Source organism: Phocoena sinus, chromosome 6 (genome assembly GCF_008692025.1).
Source record: "Phocoena sinus isolate mPhoSin1 chromosome 6, mPhoSin1.pri, whole genome shotgun sequence".
NCBI lineage: Eukaryota > Metazoa > Chordata > Mammalia > Artiodactyla > Phocoenidae > Phocoena > Phocoena sinus.
Genome location: NC_045768.1, coordinates 37,392,903 through 37,418,716, shown reverse-complemented (window position 1 = coordinate 37,418,716; position 25,814 = coordinate 37,392,903). Strand labels below are relative to the sequence as shown.

Here is a 25,814-nt window from a genome sequence, read left to right as displayed (position 1 = left end):
TCATTGGATGGAGAATTAGAATATAGGGGTTCCAAGGATCTTGTGTCTGAGCAGAGAGGTCATCTCTGTTTGCAATTGGCGTGGGTGAGCTGACGGCCTAGGACTCCAACGCCAACCCCAGCAACAGGCTTTCCCTTGGCATCCCTTGCTTGCAGGCTGAATCTAGCTCTTTCTCTCTCCTGACTTGCCCAGTTGAGTACTTCCCTTTCTCCCCTATGCTTCCCTGTTAATCTGTCAGAGATCCCCAACTAAGATTAGGTCTCCCTTAAGTTTTCTCTTCCCCTTTTGCACATGAACTAGTTTCCTATAACTCAGTGCCTTGTACCAGATATTTCTGAATATATGGAGAATACTACAGGGAAAAACCCTCCTCTTTGGGGTCCTTTCATTGAGTCCCAAGACACTTGAGATTTGTATGTTGGCTAGGGACATTTTTTTTTTAAGATTTGTTTATTAATTATTTCTTTATTTAATTTATTTTTGGCTGCGTCGGGTCTTTCATTGCATGTCCTGCAGCATGCAGGATTTCTCATTGCAGCGCACATGCTCTTTGTTGTGGTGCGCGGGCTTCTCTCTAGTTGTGGTGCGCAGGCTCCAGGGTGTGTGGGCTATAGTTGAGGCGTGTGAGCTCAGTAGTTGTGGCACGTGGGCTTAGTTGCCTCACAGCATGTGGGATCTTAGTTCCCTGACCAGGTATCAAGCCCACGTCCCCTGCATTGTAAGGCGGATTCTTTATCACTGGACTACCAGGGAAGTGGCTAGGGACATATTTTGAAAAGCTTGTAGAAATAGGGGCCTACAGCAAGAGAATTTTCCAGAATTGGGTTCACTCTAAGGTATATCTCAGAACAAGCCACAGAGAACTGAAGGGGATATTTGATCAATATTAAGCCAGTTAGAACATAGTCTCTTTTTAGTACAAGAGGTTCACTTCCCCATGAAAAGTCAAATTTTGGGTTCCCGTTAGAGAATCCTCAGCCTATGGTCCCTTGGCTTCCTTGTGGTGTAGAGATCGAGGCAGGCTCAGTGCACTTTGTGGATTGCACTGGGACATATAGAAGCAGATACTAGTTCAGCACCAGCCTTAGTCCTAAATCTGGGAGCTATGACTTTGACTAGGTTTATGTAAGAGGGCCGTGGACATGTAAACTGCTTGGCTTATATGATTTTTTGATCATTTGCTCCTCGAATGGAAATGGGACCACAAGCTTTGGAGATATAGGCTAGAAACCTAACTCTTTAGCTGGGCAGTCCTGAGGAGTTTATCAGCTCTTTAGGTTCAGGATTTTGCTATCAGAGATGGTGCTTGACCTGATTATAGAACTGAAGTTTGTCAGCAGTTTGTGACTCCTTAGGCCTGCCTTGCAGCTTGTCAAGTCTGATTTAGGCTGTGTAGCAGCTATGTCTTAGCACATCAGTAAAGTGAGCCCATCTCTGCCAGGTTCCTCACTCCCCTGTGGGGGGGGCATGTTCCTGAAGGAAGAAGGAAAACCACCTCCTGTTGCCCATCATTCTCTGCTGCATGTAATTTTCTGCTGCATGTAATTTCTGAGTAGTTTATAGAGGACATAATTCTACAGGGGGAAAAAAAGACTTTTCTCTGCCACCAGAACAAACTGTTTTCCTCATGAAACAGATCCCAGCTGTGTGACCATATACTGGCCTGTTCGTGTGCTTCTGGCTTTACTTAGTGGTAGAGAAGGAAGCATCACAAGCTTACTCCTGCATAAGTCAGACTTGGGTTCCACCTATCCTTTGCACCCTGCATATGTGATTGTTAACACTGGAAGAAAAGGTAGGCACCTGCTGGTTCTGACTCAGCCACTCTCTGGCAGTGACACCTGAAAGGCAGGCCAGGTTTGGAGCAGGCACATTCTTTGCTTCAGAACCAGTTGTATCTGGCCCCAACAAGACCTAGATTGATTTGTATGAGAGGAGAGAATTGTGATTGGTGAGCCCCTCCTCCATTATCCTTGTGACACCACTCAGATGCTTTAGCTGAAGATGAATTCTGTGCACCAGGTGGTCTTCTGACTAACCCACCCATTTGGTTCCCCTTTAGAGCTCCTGCAGCTCTGAACCTTCCCACAACTCTGCGTGAGTGTCAGTGTCTCATGTTAAATTTCCATCTTGACTCATCTGTCTCTAGGCGAAGATCCCTGCAAAGATTTAAATTGGGAACCAGACCTTGAGAATGTCTGTTCAGAGCATTTCACAGCTTCTGGATAAATGCCTTTTCCTTCTTAACCCAATCTGTTTTTCTAATTCTGCCCAGCCAGCTCTTGAACAGCCCTGCTTTGAGGAAGCTTCCCAGCTAAGGTGGGTGCTTGTGCTAATTCTTACCTCTATAATGCACCCCCATCCTTTTGGCCTGCCCAGGATTCCCAAGAGACAGATCCACTGAGACAAGGGAGCTGCAGTTTGCTCACATGGCTCAGGAAACAGAAATTGCATCTATCCCAAAAGACTAATCCACTAAGGAGGTCTGATTGTCCTTTGGTCATATGATGTCTGGCACTCTCTGGGCTCGGTTGAACAGTGACAGAAGGAGCCCTGCTTTTTTACTGAGTTTACAGTGACTGCTGTTTACCACTTTCCCACTTATGCCCCTTCTTTCTTTTGCTGAAAGGTGGGAAGGTGGAAAGATACAAAGGTAATTTATGGTCAGAGCCATACGAGGGCTCTTGTGAAGTTTGAAGACTGGAACTAGAGATAGCTGATATGTTGTGCCTCGCGTCCTAAACACGTTTTTTCTGTCTGAGCCTTTGTTTTCCTGGAAAACCCAAACTGCTTAGAAGATGAACTGAATGTGTTTGAGTTAGCAGATGGACAAGACAGTCACATTAGCCTCAGTTATAGCCTCTGGAGGTCCTAGCCAGGTCCTGGAGCCACTGGTGGATGAGGCAGGAAGAAGTAGGTTCTTTGGGCAATGTCCTACCTCTGAGGGTCTTTCCCAGTCTTGAGAATTTGATCTTCTCTTGAGTCTAGGAAGCTCAGACCCAAACCTGGTCATGACAGCCACTGCTCTGAGCTCTTTATGAGTGGCTGCAGAGTTGGGGGAGGGAATTCTGATTTAATCAGTCTTCCCTATATTTCTTGTTTTAAACCCTTTACCTCTTTCTCCTGGCTGAAATATATGAGGAGCTTCACAGTAAATTTGCCGTGACTTCCACTGAAATTTGACAGTTTTCAGGTTTTTTTTTTTTTCCTTTCTGTATTTAGATGTGGTTATGGTTGCACTGTCAGCCCTTATCTCTTCTGTCATCCAGCCAGCTCTCGACTGGGTTAGGAGGTATTTGCTTTGCTGTCAGTGTTGGCTGCGTAATGAGGTGGATGGTTAAGAAATGGGTTGTGTAGTGTCTCTTGGAATCTAAATTCTTTTCCTTGGTTGAGGGGGAAGCAATGTTATTGGAAGAAGGCAGTAGGGAGGCAAATGTTGGCTCTGGATTCAATGCTTTCTCCTCAGGATCTTGGATAAGCCAAGGAAATCATTCTTAATTTAAAAGCTTGTTTTATCTACCATATAGGGCTGCCTGTTCTATAATGACAGATTCCAGGGTGGCCCTCATAGACCGCTTGTAGGGCCTTGTTCTGTTGTGCATTGTCGTGAGGAATGTTGCAGGGCAGCAGAAGTAGCAAGGTTTGAGAGCCTGATTTGGGCCTGATGGGTGAATCAAACTTGCCCACCTGATGTTAGCCTGAGGAAGAGGAGGCGAGCTTATCTTATTAGATCAGGCTCAGAGGAGGTAGAATAGGAATGGCTTCACTGGATTGTCGCTGGCTGACTGAAGCCCTATATTGAGAAGAATTCTGAGGTTCTCTGGGCTCAAACAGTGTTCTTCCTGTCCAGTGATTGCAGAGTAGAAAGAAGTATCATATATTTCATGTTTTTGTCAGTGGTCCAGGGCTTCAAGGGTCCCTGGCTTATGTTTGGCATTATGTTGCAATGAACAACTTGAGTGCTCTTTGAAGATAAGGATATTTAATTTCCTGATGAAATTCAACTAGAATTTCCTGATAATTCAACTAGAATTGTTGAGTTATTAGGAATTAGGGCCACATGAGAACTGCCTGACCAACCAGTCTCCAGGGAGGTGGGGTTGCAACTGGCAAAGGACTGGGAAATTTGGGACTATGAAACCAGGGTCTTGAACCGTATGTCGCTTTAGCTCAATATGATATTACTTTAGGTTACTTAGTTCCTAATTCTGGATTCCGAAACATTCTGTGGTCCTGACTTCTGCAGTAGAGGGTCTACCTCAGCCCGCCCAGCTTCCTCTACTTCTGTCTCATCATTGCCTTGGCATGGCCTAAGGGAGTTCTCGTTTTCCAGTTGGTTCTCTTGCTGTGGCTGTTCAGGAAGAACTGGACTAGGTACCTACTTTGAGAACATGGTGTTGTTTGATGTTACCTGCCCTTGGTATTTTACCTGTTCTCCAGCCTTGCCAGATGCAGACAGTACATTATATATATATGAAAACAAAACGAAAACCCAAAAACCAACCAAACCAAAAAACCTAGAGCTTGTCTCAGTAGAAGGGACGCCTCCCTTTGTATTATGCTCTGGCTGTGTCTTGCTGTGTTCTGTCTTCCCTCTGAGACCGAGAGCTCCTCAGAGTGTAGGGCTCTGTGTTATGTCTCTTTATATCCTACAGCCCAGACATGAGAGAGATGGATAGGCAGGGGAAAAGAAAGGAGGGGGGAGAAGCACGAGAGGAGGAAATAGGGGAGGGGAAAGAGGAAGATCTATATTTAGGGAGAGGGAGAGACACTCACCAAGGGTGTTTGAGTGAGCTTGCTGGCGAGATTTTTGTGTGCGTGAGTGTGCTGGGAAGGGGGTGTGTGCGCCAGGAATGTGTGAGGAGGGCTGGTGCCCTATGGGAGGTTGCAGGCAGGAAGCAGCTGGAGAGGAGGAGGAGCAGCAGCAGGAGCAGTAGCTGCCCTGCTTTTTGTCTCAGTCTCAAAACCCGGAATCGATTGAGTTAGAATTCCACGTCCAGTTGAAGTTTGGCTGCTATTACCGTCAGCAGGCTGGTCATCAGAATCCCCCTCAGCAGAGAAGTGTGGACCAGATTGGATTCCTAGATTTGCAGCCAACAAGACTCCTGCCCAGCCCTGGGGGAATCTCTCTGCCGGGCATTTTTCCTATCATCAACTTTGCACCAGGGAGCCAGCCAGCTGGGTGCAGCTGAGAATAATAGCTCCTTGGCTCTGTTTATTGGGCAAGCAGCTGTGCTGTGGCTTAGAAAGTTCATCCTGTGGCTTCTCTCTCAAACCAAGGAGTGCTTCTGAATGGATTTCCTTTTAAAGACAGCACTTGCATTTCTAAAACTTGAGAATTTGTGGTTTTAATGTGTTTTTTTTCTTTTCATTTCCTTAACTCTTATTTTGATTGCAGCAGCAAGGTAAGTGGTATTGAGTGTATGACTGACTCTGAATGAGAAGCAGGGACAAAAGCAAAGCATTTGTGAGTGGAATATGGAGCAGCTACATTAATTACATAACTGCTTGAGCCAACTTGCTGGTGGGGGGTCATTATAATGAGTGAAAAACAGCATACTCAGCACTAAGGGTAGAATCTTCACGTGCACGTGTTTATATGCTGATAATCTGACCATCCATTCCTCCTTGGTACTCTCCTGTATGTATGTAAATAACCCATCCAGCCCTTTGGATATGTGCATACCTGTATATGAAGAATCTGTTTCTCCCTCTTGATATGTCCATATGTTTATAAACAACCTGTCCATTCCTCTCCTGTGTGTTACATATACATAGACAACTCATTCATTCATCTTATATAAATATACACAAGCCATCTTTCCTTCCATGTGCATATGTATATAGATACATAGGTTCCTTTATCTCATACATGTATGCATGTACCCAGGTAACGTTCCTATTCTTGTATAGGCCTGTGTATATTCAGAAACCTTTCCATTTTTCCAATGTGTGAGAGTGTGTTTATGTATGTATATTGTCCTTCTGTCTAATGTGAGTACTAATTCATCCTTCTCGTGTGCATATTCCATATAAACAGGAAAGTCATCTTAAGTTTTCTCAGTTTTAAATGTGTACACACATGGATAACAGATAATGTGTCCATTTGTGTCCTGCATGTATGGTGAAAAAAGCACTATCTTTGTAGATCGAAGACCCCCTTTTAAATCCTAGCTCTACCCAGTGACCTTGGCCAGGTCATTTAGCCTCTCGGAGCTTTATTTTTCTCATTTATGAAATCAGAATAGTAATCCTTCCCTCCTACCTCACAGGATTGTTGTGATGATAAAATAGAGACCTTGTAAACTGTAAAATTCTAAACAAATGTAATTTTACTATTGTAATGTGTCCCTCTAGTGTGAGTTGTCTGGGATTGCACACCTTTGACCCAGCTGCATTGAGATTATGCTCTTGTCTGTGAGAGGTCTCTAAGTCTTCCCTGTGAAGGTGTAGCTTCTGTTGAAGTAACTAGGTTTATCTTGTGGTTTTGCTCAGAGTACTGGACAGAAGCTACACAGAGCTACAGGGTATCTAGAAAGGGTCAGGCTGAGAGAGATAAGGTCTAATCCTCTGCAGATTGGTGCCTTAGTACTATGTTCTTTGCAGCCTTGAGGAGGATTGAGCCTGTCACAAAATGGAAATATGATGCTTCGAGCTAGGATCAAAGTGAACAGGTTAAAGGAAGACTGAAAGAATAGAACATTCTACTGCCCCTGAGATGACAGTCTGCCCTTTGCATCAGCTGCCAGGTTTTGAAGGCTCTCTAGAGTGTCCCCCGCCCTAACCTTTAAAAACTGTGATGTTCAGTATAGTAGCCACCAGCCACATGTGGTTGTTGAGTACTTTAAGAGTGGCTAGTCTAAACTGAGATGTGCTGTAAATGTAAGATACATACCAGAGTTCAAGGACTCAGTATAAAAAACGGAATGCAAATATATGATAAAAAAATTTTTTTAGAAGTTTTTTTTTAACTTTATTTATTTTTTGGCTGCATTGGGTCTCTGTTGCGGTGTGTGGACTTTCATTGCGGTGGCTTCTCTTGTTGTGGTGCGTGGGCTTCAGTAGTTGTGGCACACGAGCTCAGTAGTTGTGGCTCGCAGGCTCAGTAGTTGTGGCCCACGGGCTTAGTTGCTCCGTGGCATGTGAGGTCTTCCCAGACCAGGGCTCGAACCCGTGTCCCCTGCATTGGCAGGCGGATTCTTAACCACTGCGCCACCAGAGAAGCCCTGATAAAATTTTTATATTGATTACATGTTGAAAGAATAATATCTTAGATAATGGGTTAAATAAAATGTATTAAAATTAAATTCATCTGTTTCTTTTTACTTCTTATGTGGCTACTAGAAATTTTTAATTACATATGTGGCTCGCATTATATTTCTATTGAACAGTGCTGTTCTAGAGCCATGATTAGCACAGGGATCAGGGCAGCTCTTCCAGCTGGAGGGCAAGTGGAAGCCCCATGATGGCAACCCTGGGGATGACAGGTGCCACACAAGGTCTCTTTCTACCAGTCTCGTATGCTAGAAAGATACAAGCTAACTGACAGTCTGGCAGAGGCTGGTACTGCCACTATTGTGTTTATTTGCCCTGAGTGAGTCCCCTAAAATTGTGAGCAAGTATATTTGGGGAGAGGTTTCCAACTTAGTTTTACAATGAAAGGGGATTGTAAGCCATCAGTCTAGAAGAAAACCTAGAACTTGAAGGCGGTATGTTGTTATGGGAACAGAAGTGGACTAGAAAGCAGAAAACTTGGATTCTAAATCAGCTCTGCCATCACTCATTTATTCTTTCCATGGCACTGAGTTCTCACTGTGTGCCAGGCCATATGCTTGGCATAGTAATGCCCTGTGCTAGGCATTGGGAACTAAAAAATAAGGCACAGTTTTCAATGTAATGGAGTTCATACCCACTGTGTGTCTTTAAGCAAGAACCTCCCATTTAGGTGTCTCCCAAAGTAAAACAGATTAACAACAAGAGTGTCATTCTAGGTCAGGTGTTATAAACTTGGGTAATAATGCTTTGGGGAAGCCAGAATAGCTGCCCTGCCTAAAGATTTCCAAAATTAAAATTTAGAAAAACGTATGATAGATGAAAAAAACTACTCCATAGGCTAGATCACAATGCAGTATGAGATTCCAGGCCTTGCTATTTTCTAAAGAACTCTTCCAACTCTAGCATTTTCTTATCTTGTGTCCCGGATCCTTTTATTCAATGGCAAGATTTATTTTGTTTTAGTTTGAGCACCGTATATGCCAGGCACTGTACTAGGTGCTAGGGATACAGCAATGAACAAAACAGAGTCCCTGCTCACATTCTAGGATAGAGGTTGAGGAGAGAGACAGATAATAAACTAACAAATATATGATCTATCAGGTGGTAGTAAGTTCTATGAAGAAACTATAGCAGAGTAAGGGGATAAAGAATATGGAGGTTTGGGGGGATGGATAGGAGAGTGTTCAGGGGCTAGATTCCTGCTCACATGGCTTTTTTGGTCTACTCACAAGAGTCATAAGTAGTAAGGAAAAAAGAGCATGATGAGTGCTTAAAAAAAATTGTTCTGATACTTGTTAGAAATGGTAAGGCAGACTTTATTCAGGGGGGCTATTATATTGGGGTATTATAATAGGGGAGAGAAACTGAGTCCAACTCTAAATATAAGCATAAGTGAGAATTTATAGTCAAGGAACAGGGTGAGGGTCACTGGATGGAAAATTAAGAGGAAACATCCGGGGAAGGGAGGCATCTGGCTAAACTGACTTGACAGGATTTTTTCTGGAATCAGCCCAGGATGAGGGATAAGGAATTTGGTCAGATACCAAAGGTGGGGAATTTTCACTAAACTGACCCAGCAAGATTCTCGCTGAAATTGGACTAAACAGAGCCCAAGGACAGGAGCCTGGTCAGAAAGAGGACTCAGAGGAGACTGACTCAAGTTTAGTCAAAGAGAGTCTTTGTCATGAGCATCAGATTCTAGGTGCATCTGTATTTGTTTTATGGTTTGTTATACTCTTGGTATAATAAACCCTGGTACTGCTGAAAGGGAGCCCTAGGAAGGGCGCAGAGTACCCAGCTCTGCTGACTGGCATTCAGTTTTCATTCTGAGTTCTTGATATACCAGCCCTCTGAAGGCTGCATCCTCTTTCATGCTACTGTACATTCCCTGAGGTTCTATCTCCCCTCTTGGATACAATGCATGAAGTTTTCTTTCCTTTACCATGTCCAGCTTCTGGCCTATAAGTGGGGTTCCTCCTAATGCAGGTGAGGAGGGATGGCAAGTCCTAGGAACTACAGGACAGGGACTTTGCTGTGCATGTAATTTGGGCCCTCTTTATTCCCTTTGGCTAATCTCACTCTTTATACCTTGTGACCCTGATCATTTTCTCTGACAAGATTATCTGTAAGCATTGATTCTTTCCCAAAGATTAATATCTGAAGAGTACCCCTACCTGCTGTGGCCCTAGAAATTCGTTTCCCACCATATTAGCCGTACAACATAATTGGTAAATGGCCCAGGAATGATCTGACCGCTGTGGGTGACGTGTGGGGTAGAAGGCTCAGAGCTCTTGGCTTTTTGCCTTCTGGGCTTGCTTCATACAAAATGAGAGACTGCTTGATATATGTACAGAGAGCCCTGGCCTATTCCCAGAGGTCTCCCAGTTGTTTCCTCCAAGCCAAGATTTGGGTCAGAAGCAATTTTATGAGGAATACCCACATTCCTAATAACATTTAACTGATAAGTCAGAGAGAGAGGAAAGAATCAGCCATTTCAGAAAGCTGAGGGATTTTTTTCCTCTTGACATTTTTTGGTAGGCTGGTGCTGATTCGGTGTGATTTAAGGGGTCTACTCCCTGACATAGTTCTCAGTTTTCCATCATTGAAGCTTTATTCCTTTTGATTAATTCATTTTGTTTTGCTATGTTCCCTTTTCAAAAGCAGATAACCCTTGAAAGGGTTACCTTATTTTTCCCAGCCTTAGGCATTCCTTAGAAAAAGATTGCAGAAAGGTATGGTCATTTTAGAGCATGTACATATGAAGTATGGAGAGTTGACTTGAGTGGATAGGCCAACAGGATAGAGCAGAGTGACAGCACTGGGTACCTTGAAGGAAATTAGAGGGCTAGGTTTGAGCTGGTTGGGCCCCGAGGCCTCCTTATGCCATCTCAGCTCAAATATTACTTCTTCTCTATGGCCTTTCCTGTTGTGGTTTTTCTGGGCCTCTCATCACCTTCCCATTCCCCACCCCTGGAATTAAATGCTTGCTTTCTATTACAAGTTCTATTATAACATGTATCACTTTATTTTGTGATTGTTTATATGCCTAACTCTGTTTCCAAGCTTTAATATATTAGAGAGCAGGAACTGTGCCTTATATCCCTGGCACATAGCTTAGTGCCTGGCACATCGATTGAACTGATTTAGAGGTCAAACTGTTTTTCTCACACTTTGGTCCCTGTTATTTCATTCTTGTGGACAGTAGTAGCAAAGAGAGGCTGAAGAAGGAGGTGGCCTTGAATTGGACCTCCTGGCTCTGCAGGTTGCCCTTTCAGCCCATTCTGGCTTCTGGTATCCTATTGGGTTCTGAGCAAAGTGACTGGTTGATTCTCGCTGTGTGGCATCACAGTGAGCTCTGTCCCCTGTTTCAAAGCCTAAATATGTGGGTGACTGAGTGGGTTTGGTGCCTTTAGGGAACCCATATCCCTCGGAGGTGATTCTTAAGTTTAGAGTTCATCTGTGGGCTCTAGCTACCAATTCAGAAGAAGGTTTAGAGGGTTTTGTTTGTTTGTTTAATATGAAAGCAAGCATCTTTGTTTGAGGCTGGGAGGAGTTGCTATGGCAGCTCTAGCTGGAAATTTCCTATTTGTCACTAATGTAGGAAACCAGGCAGCTCTGCCTTTAGTCCTTCAGGATCCTCTGAATACAGTGGCTGAGCCATTTGCCCTCTGTGTGGCTGGCCAGCCAGTGTTGCAGGCACTGCATTTTTGGAGGGGAACCTTGCGAGACTGTCCAACCCTATCTGGAATATTAATCTGAGGGGCAGAAGCAGATAGGCCCAAAGTTAACCTGGCCTGCACTGAAGCCATAGCAGGAGAGTCAGCTTCATTTTCGTTCCTGAAAAACTGTCTCCTCTAGACCAAAGTGGGGCTGGCAATGAGTTCTGGGCCTTGCTAGCATTAGAAAGGAAAAGTTTGCCTCCTGTAGCAGTTTTCTCCTTCCTCATGCTTTCAGGCTGCCTGAGGGCAAGCCTCCTGTCACCTGAATGAAATGTTGGGGAGTGAATATTTTGCTCCTCCCTTTTCTTACCTTAAAAAGAAAACTTTTAGAAGAAAGAAAGACTAACAAAGAGTGACACTGTAATGGTAGGGTTCCAGGCATTGCTGTAGACCATTAGAAGAGACTGGGAAAGGTAAGGGTCTGGGGCTGGGATAGAAGTCATCGTTCACTCAAGTCAAACCACTTAGGCAATTGCACACTTGGCTTAGATATTGGTTTTCCTGCTTCTTTGTCCCAGGGTCTTGCCATGTCAGTAATAATAACACTGCAATGCTTTACAGTTTACTAATTACCAGTCTCTCATTTTAGCTTTATAACATTCCTGTGACTATCTCCCCCACTTTACAGATGAGGAAACTAAGGCACAGAGAGAAGTGTTTAATCCAAGGTCACTGGTGAAGCAAGACTCACACTTATGTCTCTGGATTCTCAGTCTAGTAGCACTTGCTCATGGTTTCATGTGGTCATATGCAGAGCTTCCATCTTGGTTTAGTAAGCGGTCTTTCTCTTTGAGAAAAACTTGAAAGGCTAATTACCAACTCTAGTCCATCAGTCTAGGGACATTGCTCAAAGCTAATAGCAGGTGCCAAGACCAAATCGGGGTACCCAGACCTTGCACCTTGGGGAGAAAAGAAATGGGTGGCTTTGGAAATGTAGATTTTGTACTTTTGGGAGGAGAGAGGGAAGAATTTGATGAGTCAGTCCTAGAATTGGGGGCTTTGCTATCTAGGCAGCTGGGCACTAAGCCCGAGACTCAGTAGTTCTGACTGTGCACATAGAGCATTCTCTGTCTCTCTCTGTCTCTGTCTCTGTCTCTGTCTCTCTCTCTCTCTCACACACACACACACACACAGACTAGACTGAGTTGACCACATTAGGGGAATGGCTGATCCTGGCTCCTTAAAACATCAGAGTAAAGCAATAATGCTTAAAAAGCAATAATTAGGCCTCTCCAATGCCTCACAGGATGGATAGAATTCTCAGATGAAGAATTCCTAGATGAAACAGAGTTTTTACATGAGCTAGAGAGAAGAAGGGAAGAAATGAAAAGGGAATTAATCTAGTTTCTGTCTCTTGATTCTTGGCCTGGTTATTTCCAGTAAAAGGGGTCAGCTTCATCTTTATCGCAAGTCTTGTGACTTGTTCTTCTGGTTCTTCTTAGTCTGCAGAAGCACAGTGCTTTTTTTTTTTTTTTTTTTTTTTTTGGATAGACGTAACTCAAGAAGCACAGTGCTTTTAATTTTCAGACCCAAAGACTATATAGTTGGTGGCCTTTCCTGCAAATGAATTGCGGTGGGAGCAGTCAGCTTATGTTCTTCACAGACAATTTTTACTTTTTAGGGTTAACTTGAGTACTGGGAAAAGAAAAGGAGGCAGGGGTTTTAGAAGATTTAGAAATCTAGGTCAAATCTAGAAAATAGAGAAACCATCTCCAGTTGAAGAACATGAAGGGTAGCATGTCTCCCACCAACTCATTTTACCTGTCCCAGGCTGACCCAGCAGAGCCAGAGAGTATTGGCAGTCCCATGCATTCCTGGGCTCTCTGCTTCATCCTTTGTACTTTCCACTGTGCTCCTTCCCTACAGGCTACATGTTCCCAGTAAAAACGGAATGGATGCCCACCCCACATAAGGTAACAGTCATCTCTGCCTCAGCTACAGTCACTGGTAGCTCCGAGTTTAGGGGCAAGACTGGTGGTAGGTCTTTTTTCACCTTTTTGGAAAACAGTAGAGCACCCTGGAGCTCTCTCTGATGTAATCAGCTCCCCGCCTGCCACATGCATTGTTCTCTCCAGGCCATTCAGCGGGGCTAGAGCAACCCTCTGTTACTCCAGCAGTGGACAGTGCTAGGAAATCACTTTCTTGTCGTGGTCCTTTCTCCAAGTGAAGGGTTGCTATCACTAAACAAAGGGAAAACACTTTGTGCTATAAGCACAGGCAGGAGCAAACATTTAAGTAGTTGAGCCTTCACCAGAGCAACAAACTGGAGGGGGAAAAAAAAAGAAACATTCCACGTCTTGTCTTTTACTGTGTATGTGGTTTGAGCTTTGGTGGTTAAACATCTATATGTTCATTTCTGAGCCTCATGTTGAATTTGTAAAGGTTCAGTCACTCGCTGACTTCACCCCACCTATTTCCCAGGAGTTTGTTTCGGTCCTGTTGACTTTGGCTACTTGCTCAGAACACAAGGACTTGATCTGATTTTACAGCAAAACTCTGATGGGAAGCCAAGGAGAGAGAACTGATGGCTTATAACGTTTAAGTCTAGCGTTGGGAGGCAGGTCACTGTTGACTCCTACAGTATTAGAAAGTAGTGTTCTTATTCCCGCTTGACAGCTTGATTCATATTATCCTGCTGCCTTCTGATCCAAGTGCACTATTTTCCTTTTTCACCAGCTGCAGGATTAGAGTCAAGCTAGGATCCAGGAACATGTGCCAGGTTTGAGACCACACATGGGACCATTCTAGGCATCACTGTGGGCCAAGCCCAAGGCATCAGCCAGCAATAATTGCTAAAAATAGACTGAAAAGAACAGGTCAGGGTATTGCCTTCTAACACAATCTCTATTAACCATCCTGACCAGAAACTAGAGGAAGAAGCTGAGAATCACTCAGACCCTGAGGGAGAAAATGAAGCGATTGTTGCAAGAGTCAGAGGAAGAAATCATGGTCACCTTGGGATCCTCCTCCAGGCTTTCCCCAGATAAAGCTAAGGTGGAGACTCTGTGTGGCTTCAAGAGCAAGTCCTCAGGCCCTGCTGGATCCTTACCAGAGGACAGCTTCATGTCCCCTCACTGTTGGTCAGTAGCCTCAGCCATTGGTGGGGATAGAGATGGGTGCCTGGCCCAGCATTGCAGCTTTGGGCAGCAGGCCAGCAGCCAGCTTCCTCTGGGCTCCACTGCCTGTGTTTCAGGGTCTGGCTCTCAGGACCTCTCATCTGCCAGCATGACCACAAGCTGTCAAGAGCCGTCAGAGAGGGATCAAGCCAAGCCCCTTTTGTCCAGAGGCCCTGGCCAAGGCTGTAGCCGTGAACAGCAAGAACCTTTGGGGGATGTAGTGGACTATATCATCAGAGAGCTGCAAGGCATCAGCCGTCTCCAAACTGAAATTGCTGAGTTGCGGCAGCACCTGAGCCAAGTCCGGGGTTCAGTGGAAGAAGTCTCTAGCTGTGTAGACTCAGTTCTGAGTGAAATAGAAGGCTTGCAGGTGGGCAGCAGCCCCCTGGCCAAGGTGAATGCTGGGGGAAAGGCCCAGGAACCCCATGTGGACCGACCTAGTGAGGAAGCCATTCTGTATCTGTATGGACTTCCTGAGCAAGATGGGGAAAATACCATGGAGCTGGTGCACAGCTTCCTGGCCAAACACCTCTGTGTTAATGGCATGCAGTGCAATAGGTACATTAAAGAGGCTTACAGAGCAGGCAGAGCGCCAGCCCCCAGGCCTACTGTTGTGAAGCTTGCCCATCTAGAGCACAGAGACCTTATATTGCAGAAATCCATCCTCTTGCAGAGTTTAGGGATCCGGATTGCCACCAGAGAAGAACCAAGCCGGCCACAGTGCTGCTGTAAGAATCCCCCAAAGGAGTCTCTATCATTTTTGGAACAACAACCTCAGGATTGTAATTTGAATCCTTTAAACCTGGATGAACCAGTTTTTCAGGTGGAAACAGGGGACAGAGGACCAATAACAGGAGTATATCAATTGAGGGCTCAGAATCAACACAGAGAACTCCAGACTCCTGAACAGCAAGGCCTTTGCTTCCCACCCAAGAACGATTTAGCAAAGCCAAGTGATGAGTCTAAGCCAAGGGATGAAGTAAAAGGAACATCAGGAACACCCCAAATTATCAGTGGCACCTGTGGTGAACTGACAGGGAGAGAGGCTTCTCTGTCCAACCTTCATCAATTTGAGGAACCTTCCCTAGAGTTAACCTCAAAAGAGGAGGATTCTGGGAAACCCCAGGTTTTCAAACAGTGTAACCAAGGACTTGAAGCATATAAAGCAGCAAAAATAGAAAACAACTGCAGTAATAAAAGCGAGGCCAGCAGCTGCCTATCATTGTCTGGGTTGCTGAAGACAGAGAACAAACTCCTGGCCTGTGAAGCTGGGCTTGATATTTTGAGCTCAAAGCAGCTAGAGGACCTTTTGACAGATAAGTCCAGAAGGTTTGCAACTCTGAGCTGTGACAACATGATAGAGGAAATCATCATGGGACCTGAGACTTTCAATGACATGGTTCATATTGACTTGAATAAAGAGGAGGAACGTGCTGCGCAGGTTCTTAAAGATGTCTTTGAAAAGTCCTCTTGTCTGGGTAGCTCACAGGAGGATGAAGATGTAGAAATCAAGTTTTACACAAGTAAACTGGGCCGAGCAATTTACCACTTTCGTTCAGCTTTGCAGGGAGTATTTCAGAAGCTGGAGAACAGTGGGTCCATGACTCCTGAGGACCTGGAAAGCATTGAGAGTGGTTCCCAGTCAGAGAACAGTGATAGACTTCTTGGGACAGTGAGTTCAGGGGGTGCCCAGGATTTCTCAGTGGAGAGCCCTGGGAGTCAGGGGAGTGAGAGCTTGCTCAATGTGGTGTCTGGTGGAGTGGGCATCTCTACACAGGGAGACCAAACCTCTCAGGATCCCAGCAACTTCTCTCTGGCTTCCAATAACTTGCCTCTTGCATATTCATCGCCAGGTTTTGCTCTGGCTCCGTGTCTGGGAAGTGAAACTTGTTCCAGGCCTGAATCTCCCAAACAGGGCAGACTAAGCCTAGAGCAAATGTGTGCAGAGACCATCTACCTCAACAAATGCATCAACAATTTAAAAGATGTTCTAAGAGAGAAAAGACTGAGGCAGAAAAAACTTCTGCACGAGCTAGTACAGAAGACAGACCATCTCTCGGTAGAAGATATGCACCCAGGTATTTCAAGTCTCTGTTTAATGGGTTTACACCTGGCTCGGTAGGGCCTTCATCAGGCCAGCATGAGACCCAGCTTGGTGGTGAGTTTCACAAGGTGATGGGGGAGGTCCGCAGCTTGAATCAGTCTCAGTTACTGGAATATCGATGTTAAGCGAATCCTGTGGGAATTGGAGTGACAGAATTGAAAAGCAACAGGAAAGGAGTTCTTGTCCGTAAGGAGCTTCCAGTTTATTGGTGGGAGCTTTAGAAATACCTTTTCAAAAGAGGGAGGGGCATCTGGGCAAAAATAGTTTATAGCTGCAGGACTTTTAGGATATTCTGGTGTAAAGTAGGCGTGGGGTAGGAGGCAGGACTGGGGAAAAGAGGCATGTTTCTCACAGGAGCTAGGGGGGCTGATGCAGTCCTATGTTGCATTTTAGAATTATTCTCCATGCGCTTCTTGCTGAGATAAGATTACCATTTCTCCAGCAGCTCCACCTCATAGGCCACTGTGGCAATTTCCCTTATCCCGACCTGTCTTCTTCCTAGTACTGGAGTTGACAATCCAGAACCTTATTTCTAACTTGGAGCTGTCCAGCCTGACTGTGCTCTCCACAGGTCATATTCCCTTTCTTCTCTCTCCAGTTGAAGGGTGCTTACCTAAGAACTAGAGAATGGAATGGTTTTTTTTTTTTTTTTGAGTTAGCGGGCCTCTCACCGCTGTGGCCCCTCCTGTTGCGGAGCACAGGCTCCAGACGCGCAGGCTCAGCGGCCGTGGCTCATGGGCCCAGCCGCTCCGCGGCATGTAGGATCTTCCCGGACCAGGGCACGAACCTGTGTCCCCTGCATTGGCAGGCAGACTCTCAACCACTGTGCCACCAGGGAAGCCCTGGAATGGTTTTTGGCTACAAGAAATGAGAAAACTTTTTTTCTAGGCAGCATGGAGATGATATGTAGCTTTAAAATTACTTCTCCCAATCAAAATTAAATTTATCCAAAGAGCATATGCTTTATTCATCTAATTTTAAATGTAAATAGGGTTGTCCTCTTATGCATATAACCTGATTAATCTTTCTAAGGCAAAATTAAAATTATGAAACATATTGTGTTGGCAAAGGTGTGAGAGAACAGGCACTCATACATTGCCAGTGGGATGGGAGTGGAAATTGGTATAACCTCTATGGAAGGCAATTGGTAAAATTTAACAAAATTATGTATACCCTTTGAGCCCCAACACTACTTCCAGGAATATACCCTGCAGGTACATTTTCACCTGTGGAAGGGACATATGTTCAAGGCTATTTTTGAAGCATTGTTTTTAATAGCAATGGTTGAAAACAACCTAATGTTCGTTAAGAAAGGCTGTTTAAATAACTTATTGGCACATCCAAACAATGGAATACAGTACCATGCAGCTATAAAAAGGAAGAGGTACCTCTTTACTGAAATGGAAAGATATATTGACATATTAAAGAAAACAAGGTGCAGAACAGTATGTATAAGATGCTGACATTTGTATAAATAGGAGAGGGTAAGAATACACACAAAAACCCACAATGTCTGTTTGTATATGTATAGAATATCTCACAAAGGTACATAAGAGGGAGTTCCCTGGTGGCCTAGTGGTTAGGATTCCAGACTTTCACCGCTGTGGCCTAGGTTCAGTCCCTGGTCAGGGAACTGAGATCTTGCAAGCCACATGGCACGGCCAAAAAAACCCCCAAACAAACAAACAAAAAACCACAAAGATACATAGGAAACTGATACAGGATTGCCCATGGGGAAAGGTATTAGGTGAAAAACTAGTGGGATGAGAAGGAGATTTTTTACTGTATACCCTTTTATAATTTTTAGAATTTGAATCATGTGAATATAATACCAAGTCATAAAATTAAATTGAAAAATTAAAATCATGTTCCTTTCAAATATCCCTAGAGCTACTCTTTATAGCTTGTCAAAAAAAGTCTAAATTCCTTCATTTGGCATTCAAGACCACTACAGTTGGCCTCTAGTTTACATTTCCAGGCTTATCTCCCATTCTCCCACTGTACTCCACCTAGAAAGAAACTGCTGTCTCACAAATTTGCCTTATACTTTGTCTTCAGCATATTGACATATACATCCTTCCTTCTAGCTTAAGGTACTGTGTTTACCACATCAACCTAGCAAAATTTACTCAATTCTTTAACATACAGCCAAAGTATCACCTCCTCCAGGAAGCTTTCTATAATTCCTCAACTACAAGTGATTTCTCTCTCCTTTTAACTTTGCAGGCCCTTTTCTTTCTCCCTGGGCATTTAGAAATTATTATATTACAGCAACAGTAGAAACTACAAATATCAAAACAGTACTTCCTTACTAACTCTTTAAACCTTGCGTAGAGTTGATGTTAGCATGAGCATCCAGAACTCTGGGGCCCAATTCTTCAAGTTGCAGAGTTTCCCTTCTGGGCTGACATCCTGCTGGACGATGCAGGAACTTGTGACAGCAGCAGAGATAATGAGACGAAGGAGATTTTCTGAAACACCAGTTAGAGATCAAGCCAGAGTTCTGGGTGCTTACCAAGATCCAGTCTGGTCTGTGGGCTACAGAGGGGGTGGTGGAGAGGCTGCCAGGCAGTGGCAGCATCTCTTCAGTGCTAGGTCCAGCCTGACTCCAGCACCATGCCATAAAGCAGGAGGAATAGAGGAAGGTACATAAATACACAGGCTGGCCTCTCACCACCAATACACTCGGGTTATAGAGTCCACAAGAGCAGTCACCCTAACCTGGTAAACTGATTCAATACAACAGTGATTGCTACCACAACAAAACATTTGAAAAAGCTTTCTTCACTGCTGTGCTTGAGACCTTTTAGGGCCTAAGCTGATTAGTAGTATATTACCTTTAGTTTGAGTTCTTTTTTTTTAAATGCTTTTTCTTCCTTTTTTTGGGGGGGGTGGGGCGGGGTACGTACGAGGCACTATTTGAAGTACTCTCACATGCATTACATTAAAATTCCATTTTTTCATTCCTGCCACTACCAAAATAGCTTTTGTCAAGGCCATCATATTGCCAAACTTCTGGTCCATTTTTAGTTCTCTTAGTCAATCAGCAACTTGATGTAATTGATTACTTCTTTTTATTATAACAGCTTTTTAGGTATTTATATACCATAAAATTCATCCTTAAAATCCCTTAAAAATATACAACTGAGTGGTTTTAGTATATTCAGAGTTATGCAACGATCAATTCTAGAACATTTCCATCACCCCCAAGAAGAACTCCCTATCTATTAATAGTCATTCTCCAATCCCCTTTGTCCCCAGCCTCTGGCAACCACTAATCTACTTTCCATTTCTATGGATTCTGGACATTGCATGTAAATGGATTTATATAATATGTGACCTTTTCTGACCGGCTTCTTCAACTTAGCACAATGTTTTCAAAATTGACCCATGTTGTTACATGTATGGGTACTTCATTTCTTTTTGTGGCTGAATAATATTCCATTACATGGATATAGCACATTTTGTTCATCCATCCATCAGTTGATGGACTTTTGTTTTGTTACCACTTTTTGGCTAGTATGGATAATGTTGCTATGAACATTTATGTACAAGTTTTTGCATGGACATATATTTTGATTCTCGGGGATATACCTAGGAATGGAATGCTGGGTTATATGATAACCCTGTGTTTAACATTTTTGAGGAACTTCTGGACTGTTTTCCAATGTGACTGCACCATTTTACACTTCTACCAGCAATGTATGAGAGTTCAAATTTCTCCACATCCTTGCCATTCTATTTTTATTATAGCCATCCTAGTGGGTGTGACTGGTATCTTCTAGTTTTGATTTGCATTTCCCTAGTGGCTAATGATGTTGAACATCTTTTCATGTGCTTATTGGCCGTTTTTATATTTTCTTTGGAGAAATGTCTATTCTAATCCTTTACCTGTTTTTAAATTGAGTTCTTTGTCTTTTTCTGTTGAGTTGTAAGTTCTTTATATGTTCTGGCTATAGGTCCCTTATATACAAATTATACAAATATTTTGTATATATTTTTTCCCCAATCTGTAGGTTGTCTTTTCACTTTCTTGATGGTGTCCTTTGAAGCATAATTTAAAAAAAAATTTTGTGGTAAAATATACAAAACATAAAATTTATTATTTTAATCATTTTAAGTTTGTTCACATTATTGTGCAACCATCACCACCATCCAATCTCCAGATCTTTTTCATCTTTCCCAGCTGAAACTCTGTACCCATTAAACTGACTCCCCATTCTCTCCTCCCCCCAGCCACTGGCAATCACCATTGTACTTTCTGTCTCTATAAATTTGACTGCTCTAAGTACGTCATATAAGTGTATTTGCACAATATCTGTCCTTTTGTGACTGGCTTATTTCACTTGGCATAATTTCTTCAAGGTTCATCCGTGTTGTAGCATATGTCAGAATTTCCTTCCTTTTTAAGGCTGAATGATATTCCATTGTATGTATATATACTACATTTGTTTGTCCATTTATCCATCAGTGGACACTTGGGTTTCTTCTACCTTTTGGCTATTGCAAATAATGCTGCTATAAACATGGGTGTACAAATATCTGTTGGAGTTCTTGCTTTCATTTCTTTTAGGTATATACGCAGAAGTGGCAATTCTGCCAATGGATCGTATGGTAATTCTCATTTTTTTTTGAGGAATTGCCATATTATTTTCCACAGTGGCTGCATCATTTTACATTCCCAGCAACAGTGCACACAGGTTCTAATTTCTCCACATCCTTGCTAAATAACACTTGTTACTTCCTGGTTGGTTTTTTGTTTGTTTGTTTTGTAATAGCCATCATAATATGGGTATGGAGTAGAGTACAAAAGTTTTAAATTTTGATGAAGTTCAATTTATCTATTCTTGTGTTAATTTTGCTTTTGGTTTCATAGCTGAGAAACCACTGTCTAATCCAAGGTCACAAAGATTAACTCCTGTGTGTTTTTCTAAATGTTTTATAGTTTTATTTAGCTATTACATTTAGGTCTATGATTCATTTTGAGTTGATTTTTGTATATGGTGTGAGATAGGGTCCAACTTCCTTCTTAAGCATGTGGATGTCTAGTTATCTCAGCACCGTTTGTTGAAAAGAACATGCTTTACCAATCGAATGGTCAAAAATCAACTGGCCATAAATGTAAGAGTTTATTTCTGGACTCCCGATTCTATTCCATTGATCTTAGTCTATTCATATGCCTCAATTTCTTTTTTTTTAAAAATTTTTTGGCCACGCCACACCACATGTGGGATCTTAGTTCCCCGACCAGGGTTCAAACCTGTGCCCCCTGTGTTGGAAGCATGGAATCTTAACCACTGGACCGCCAGGGAAGTCCCTTGATTTCTTCTTTTTTTTTTTTTTTTTTCTTGTGGTACACGGGCCTCTCACTGTTGTGGCCTCTCCTGTTGCAGAGAACAGGCTCCGGACGCACAGGCTCAGTGGCCATGGCTCACGGGCCCAGCCGCTCCGCCGCATGTGGGATCTTCCTGGACCGGGGCACGAACCCGCGTCCCCCACATCGGCAGGCGGACTCTCAACCACTGCGCCACCAGGGAAGCCCGATTTCTTCTTTTTGAAATACTTTCTTCACCTGGCTTCCAGAACACCTCTCTGTCTTCGTTCTCCTCCAACAGTATTGACCATTCCTTCTCAAGTCATCTTTGCTAGTCCCTCCTTATCTTCCCAACCTTGTAGTATCCCAGGATTCAATCCCGACTACTACTTTTTATTTATACTCACCTCCTAGGTAATATGTTTCAATCGCATGATTTTCATAAGCATTTCCAGATTTATACCTGGCCCAGATATTGTCCAGGAACAGCAGATTCCACATCTACTTAACATCCACATTTCCTTGTGAATAGGCATCTCAGATTTGACGTATCCAAAACCAAACTCCTGATCCTTCTCCCAAAGCCCTGCCAAACCTGCTTTTCCTATAGTCTTCCTTAACAGTAAATGACAACTCTATTCTTGCAGCTAGCTGCTCAGGCCCAAATCCATAGAGTCATTCTTGACTTCTTTTCTTTCACAACCCATATCCAATCAGTTAGTAAATTCTGCCTGCTTTGCCTTTAAAAAATATCCCGAATCTTACCACTAACATCTTTATGTAAGTCACCATTTTCTCTTGTCTAGATGATTGTGGTAGTCTAACTGATCTCCCTGCTTCTACCCTTGTCCCTCTACAGTCTGTTCTCCCAAGCCAGAGTAATCCTCATAAAATGTGAGTCAGATCATATCACTTCTCTGTTCAGGACCTTCCAGTGATTTTTCTGTCTTACTCAGAATGAAAGCCAAAGTGCTTATAAGGGCCTGTAAAGCCCTATTTGAAATGGTACTCTGTGGCAAATTTGTTCCTTCACACCCGTCATGCTCTTACCTAAGGCTTTGCACTTGCTGTATGTTCTGACTGGAATACTTTTCTCTTACCACTCTGAATAGCTTCTTTACTCATTTCCTTCAGGTCTCTGCTTAGATGTCACTTTATCAGTGAGGACTCCCTGACAATCTTTTATAAAATTTTAATAGCGTAACATCACCACAGAGGGCAATATCTTTTCCCCTTGCCTGAATTTTTCATCAGCGTCCCCATCATACATGATATAGTACACATAGTTCCAGATTCTGGAACCAGAATGCCTGTTTTGAATTTTGGCTTTGCCACTTGCTGTGACTTTAGGCAAGTTTCTTAACATCTCTGATCTTCATTTTAATCAACAGAAAATGGAGATTATAATAGTATTTACCCAGTAGGGTTGTTGTGAGAAATAAATGAGCTTACTCAAATAAAATGCCAGATGTGTAATGTGTTCACTTGGTGTGAGCTACTATCATCATCTTCATCATCATTATTAGTTGTCTGCTCCTCCTACTAGAATAGAAGCTTCTCAAGATCAGGGTTCACTGCTGCATCAGCATGAGAACAGTACCTAATGTGCCATAGGTTCTCAATAAGTATTTAAGAGATGAATCCTCACAATAAGCCTGGGAGATTGCTGGTCTTATCCTCTTTTTACAGATAAGGAAATGCAGGCTCAGATAAGATGAGTGCCTCAAGTCTTTTGACTCCCAAGTAATGGAGTTAAGATTGTTTTAACAGTGAGGAAGTATGTCACTTCCTTATAAGGTAGACTATCTGGAACAGTGAGATCATTCTTAGGGGTCAGGAATTTTCCTGCAAAGAAGGTGTTATATAGACATATGTCACTTAAATTGAAAACTAAATCTCAGTGGAAAAATCGTAAGGCATTTTAGGCGGTTACGAAGCACAAAAAATTTGATTCCTAACAAGAAAAAGTTTTTTTAAACAAGAAAATGTTTGTCCAGTGGGTGGGACAAACTGAAGGGACTAGTACAGCAGTTCTTTGGGGTCTGGAAAATGGTACAGGCTGTTGACTAAGAGACCTATCTTTTCTCTTAGGCAAGACACATGTTCTTTTCTTTTATTTTATTTTTTTCAATTTTTTTTTGAATTTTATTTATTTTTTTATACAGCAGGTTCTTATTAGTTATCCATTTTATACATATTAGCGTATATATGTCTATCCCAATCTCCCAATTCATCCCACCATCGCCACCACCACTGCCACACCCCACACTTTCCCCACTTGGTGTCCATATGTTTGTTCTCCACATCTGTGTCTCAATTTCTGCCCTGCAAACCAGTTCATCTGTACCATTTTTCTAGGTTCCACATATATGCGTTAATATACGATATACGTGGGCCCAGCCGCTCCGCGGCATGTGAGATCTTCCCGGACCAGGGCATGAACCCAGGTCCCCTGCATCAGCAGGCAGACTCTCAACCACTGCGCCACCAGGGAAGCCCTTGGTTTGTTTTTGTAGGTCCTTTTTTTCTCTTGTGTTTCCCACTTAGAGAAGTTCCTTTAGCATTTGTTGTAGAGCTGGTTTGGTGGTGCTGAATTCTCTTACCTTTTGCTTGTCTGTAAAGCTTTGGATTTCTCCATCGAATCAGAATGAGGTTCTTGCTGGGTCAAGTAATCTCGGTTATAGGTTCTTCCCTTTCATCACTTTAAATATGTCATACCACTCCCTTCTGGCTTGTAGAGTTTCTGCTGAGAAATCAGCTGTTAACCTTATGGGAGTTCCCTTGTATGTTATTTGTCATTTTTCCCTTGGCACTTTCAATAATTTTTCTTTGTCTTTAATTTTTGCCAATTTGATTACTATGTGTCTTCGTGTGTTTCTCCTTAGATTTACCTGTATGGGACTCTCTGCGCTTCCTAGACTTGGGCAGCTATTTCCTTTCCCATGTTAGGGATGTTTTCGACTATAATCTTTTCAAATATTTTCTCTGGTCCTTTCTCTCTCTCTTCTCCTTCTGGCACCCCTATAATGCGAATGTTGTTGTTTTTTTTTTTTTTTTTTTTTTTTGCGGTATGTGGGCCTCTCACTGCTGCGGCCCCTCCCACTGCGGAGCACAGGCTCCGGACGCGCAGGCCCAGCGGCCATGGCTCACGGGCCCAGCCGCTCCGCGGCATGTGGGATCCTCCCGGACCGAGGCACGAACCCGTGTCCCCTGCATTGGCAGGCGGACTCTCAACCACTGAGCCACCAGGGAAGCCCTGTTGTTGTTTTTAATGTTGTCCCAGAGGTCTCTTAAGCTGTCTTCATTTCTTTTCATTCTTTTTTCTTTATTCTGTTCCGCAGCAGTGAATTCCACCTTTCTGTCTTCCAGGTCACTTATCCATTCTTCTGCCTCAGTTATTCTGCTATTGATTCCTTCTAGTGTATTTTTCATTTCAGTTATTTTATTGTTCATCTCTGTTTGTTTGTTCTTTAATTCTTCTAGGCCTTTGTTAAACATTTCTTGCATCTTCTCGATCTTTGCCTCCATTCTTTTTCCAAGGTCCTGGATCATCTTTACTATCATTATTCTGAATTCTTTTTCTGGAAGGGTGCCTCTCTCCACTTCGTTTAGTTGTTTTTCTGGGGTTTTATCTTGTTCCTTCATCTGGTTTTATCTTGTTCCTTCATCTGGTACATAGCCCTCTGCCTTTTCATCTTGTCTATCTTTCTGTGAATGTAGTTTTTGTTCCACAGGCTGCAGGATTGTAGTTCTTGCTTCTGCTGTCTGCCTTCTGGTGGATGAGGCTATCTAAAAAGCTTGTGCACGTTTTCTGATGGGAGGGAAGACACATGTTCTTAGAAAGGCTCTTGTTCTCTAAGTCCTGAAAGTTCAAGTTCCTTTTACTACAGAAAAACGCTAGATGTGCTAAACCCTCAGACTACAAAGGTGTGATAATATAGTATATGTGATTATTGCTCTGAAGAAATTCACAGTGTATAAAGGGAGATGTTTATACAGACAATTAACAATGAAACATACTAACAACATACTATCATAGAAGTGTGCAGCACAAGAGCATGGGTACCATGTATGCATAGTAGAGAAGCATCTAATTCTGTTTTTGAGAAGAAGGCAGATAAATTTTCATAGAGGCATTAATATTTGAGCTAAGTCTTTTTTTGTTATTAATACCATATCAATTTGCAGCTTTACAGGAACCAAGATTCATGTTCCTTAGGTGTTAATGTACTTTTATGTTGCACGCACATAGACGCACACACAGTTTAATTAGTAATTTTTCACCT

The 25,814-nt window shown here is 43.0% G+C and overlaps 1 protein-coding gene across 3 annotated transcripts in view; it reads left to right on the top strand.

Annotated features, from left to right (window-relative positions):
• The window catches only part of UNC13B (unc-13 homolog B), a 214,242-nt gene that overhangs the window by 145,940 nt on the left and 42,488 nt on the right, over positions 1 to 25,814 (top strand). Inside the window, exons 1-2 of one of the 3 annotated variants that reach the window (XM_032635441.1) lie at positions 4,957 to 5,405; positions 13,671 to 16,188. The exons of the other annotated variants lie outside the window; for them this stretch is intronic. Of the exons in view, the coding sequence (XP_032491332.1) occupies positions 13,905 to 16,188 (2,284 nt within the window). The 5' untranslated portion in view covers positions 4,957 to 5,405; positions 13,671 to 13,904. Of the gene's footprint in view, positions 1 to 4,956; positions 5,406 to 13,670; positions 16,189 to 25,814 lie in introns of those variants that run through there. 3 annotated transcript variants of the gene reach the window in all.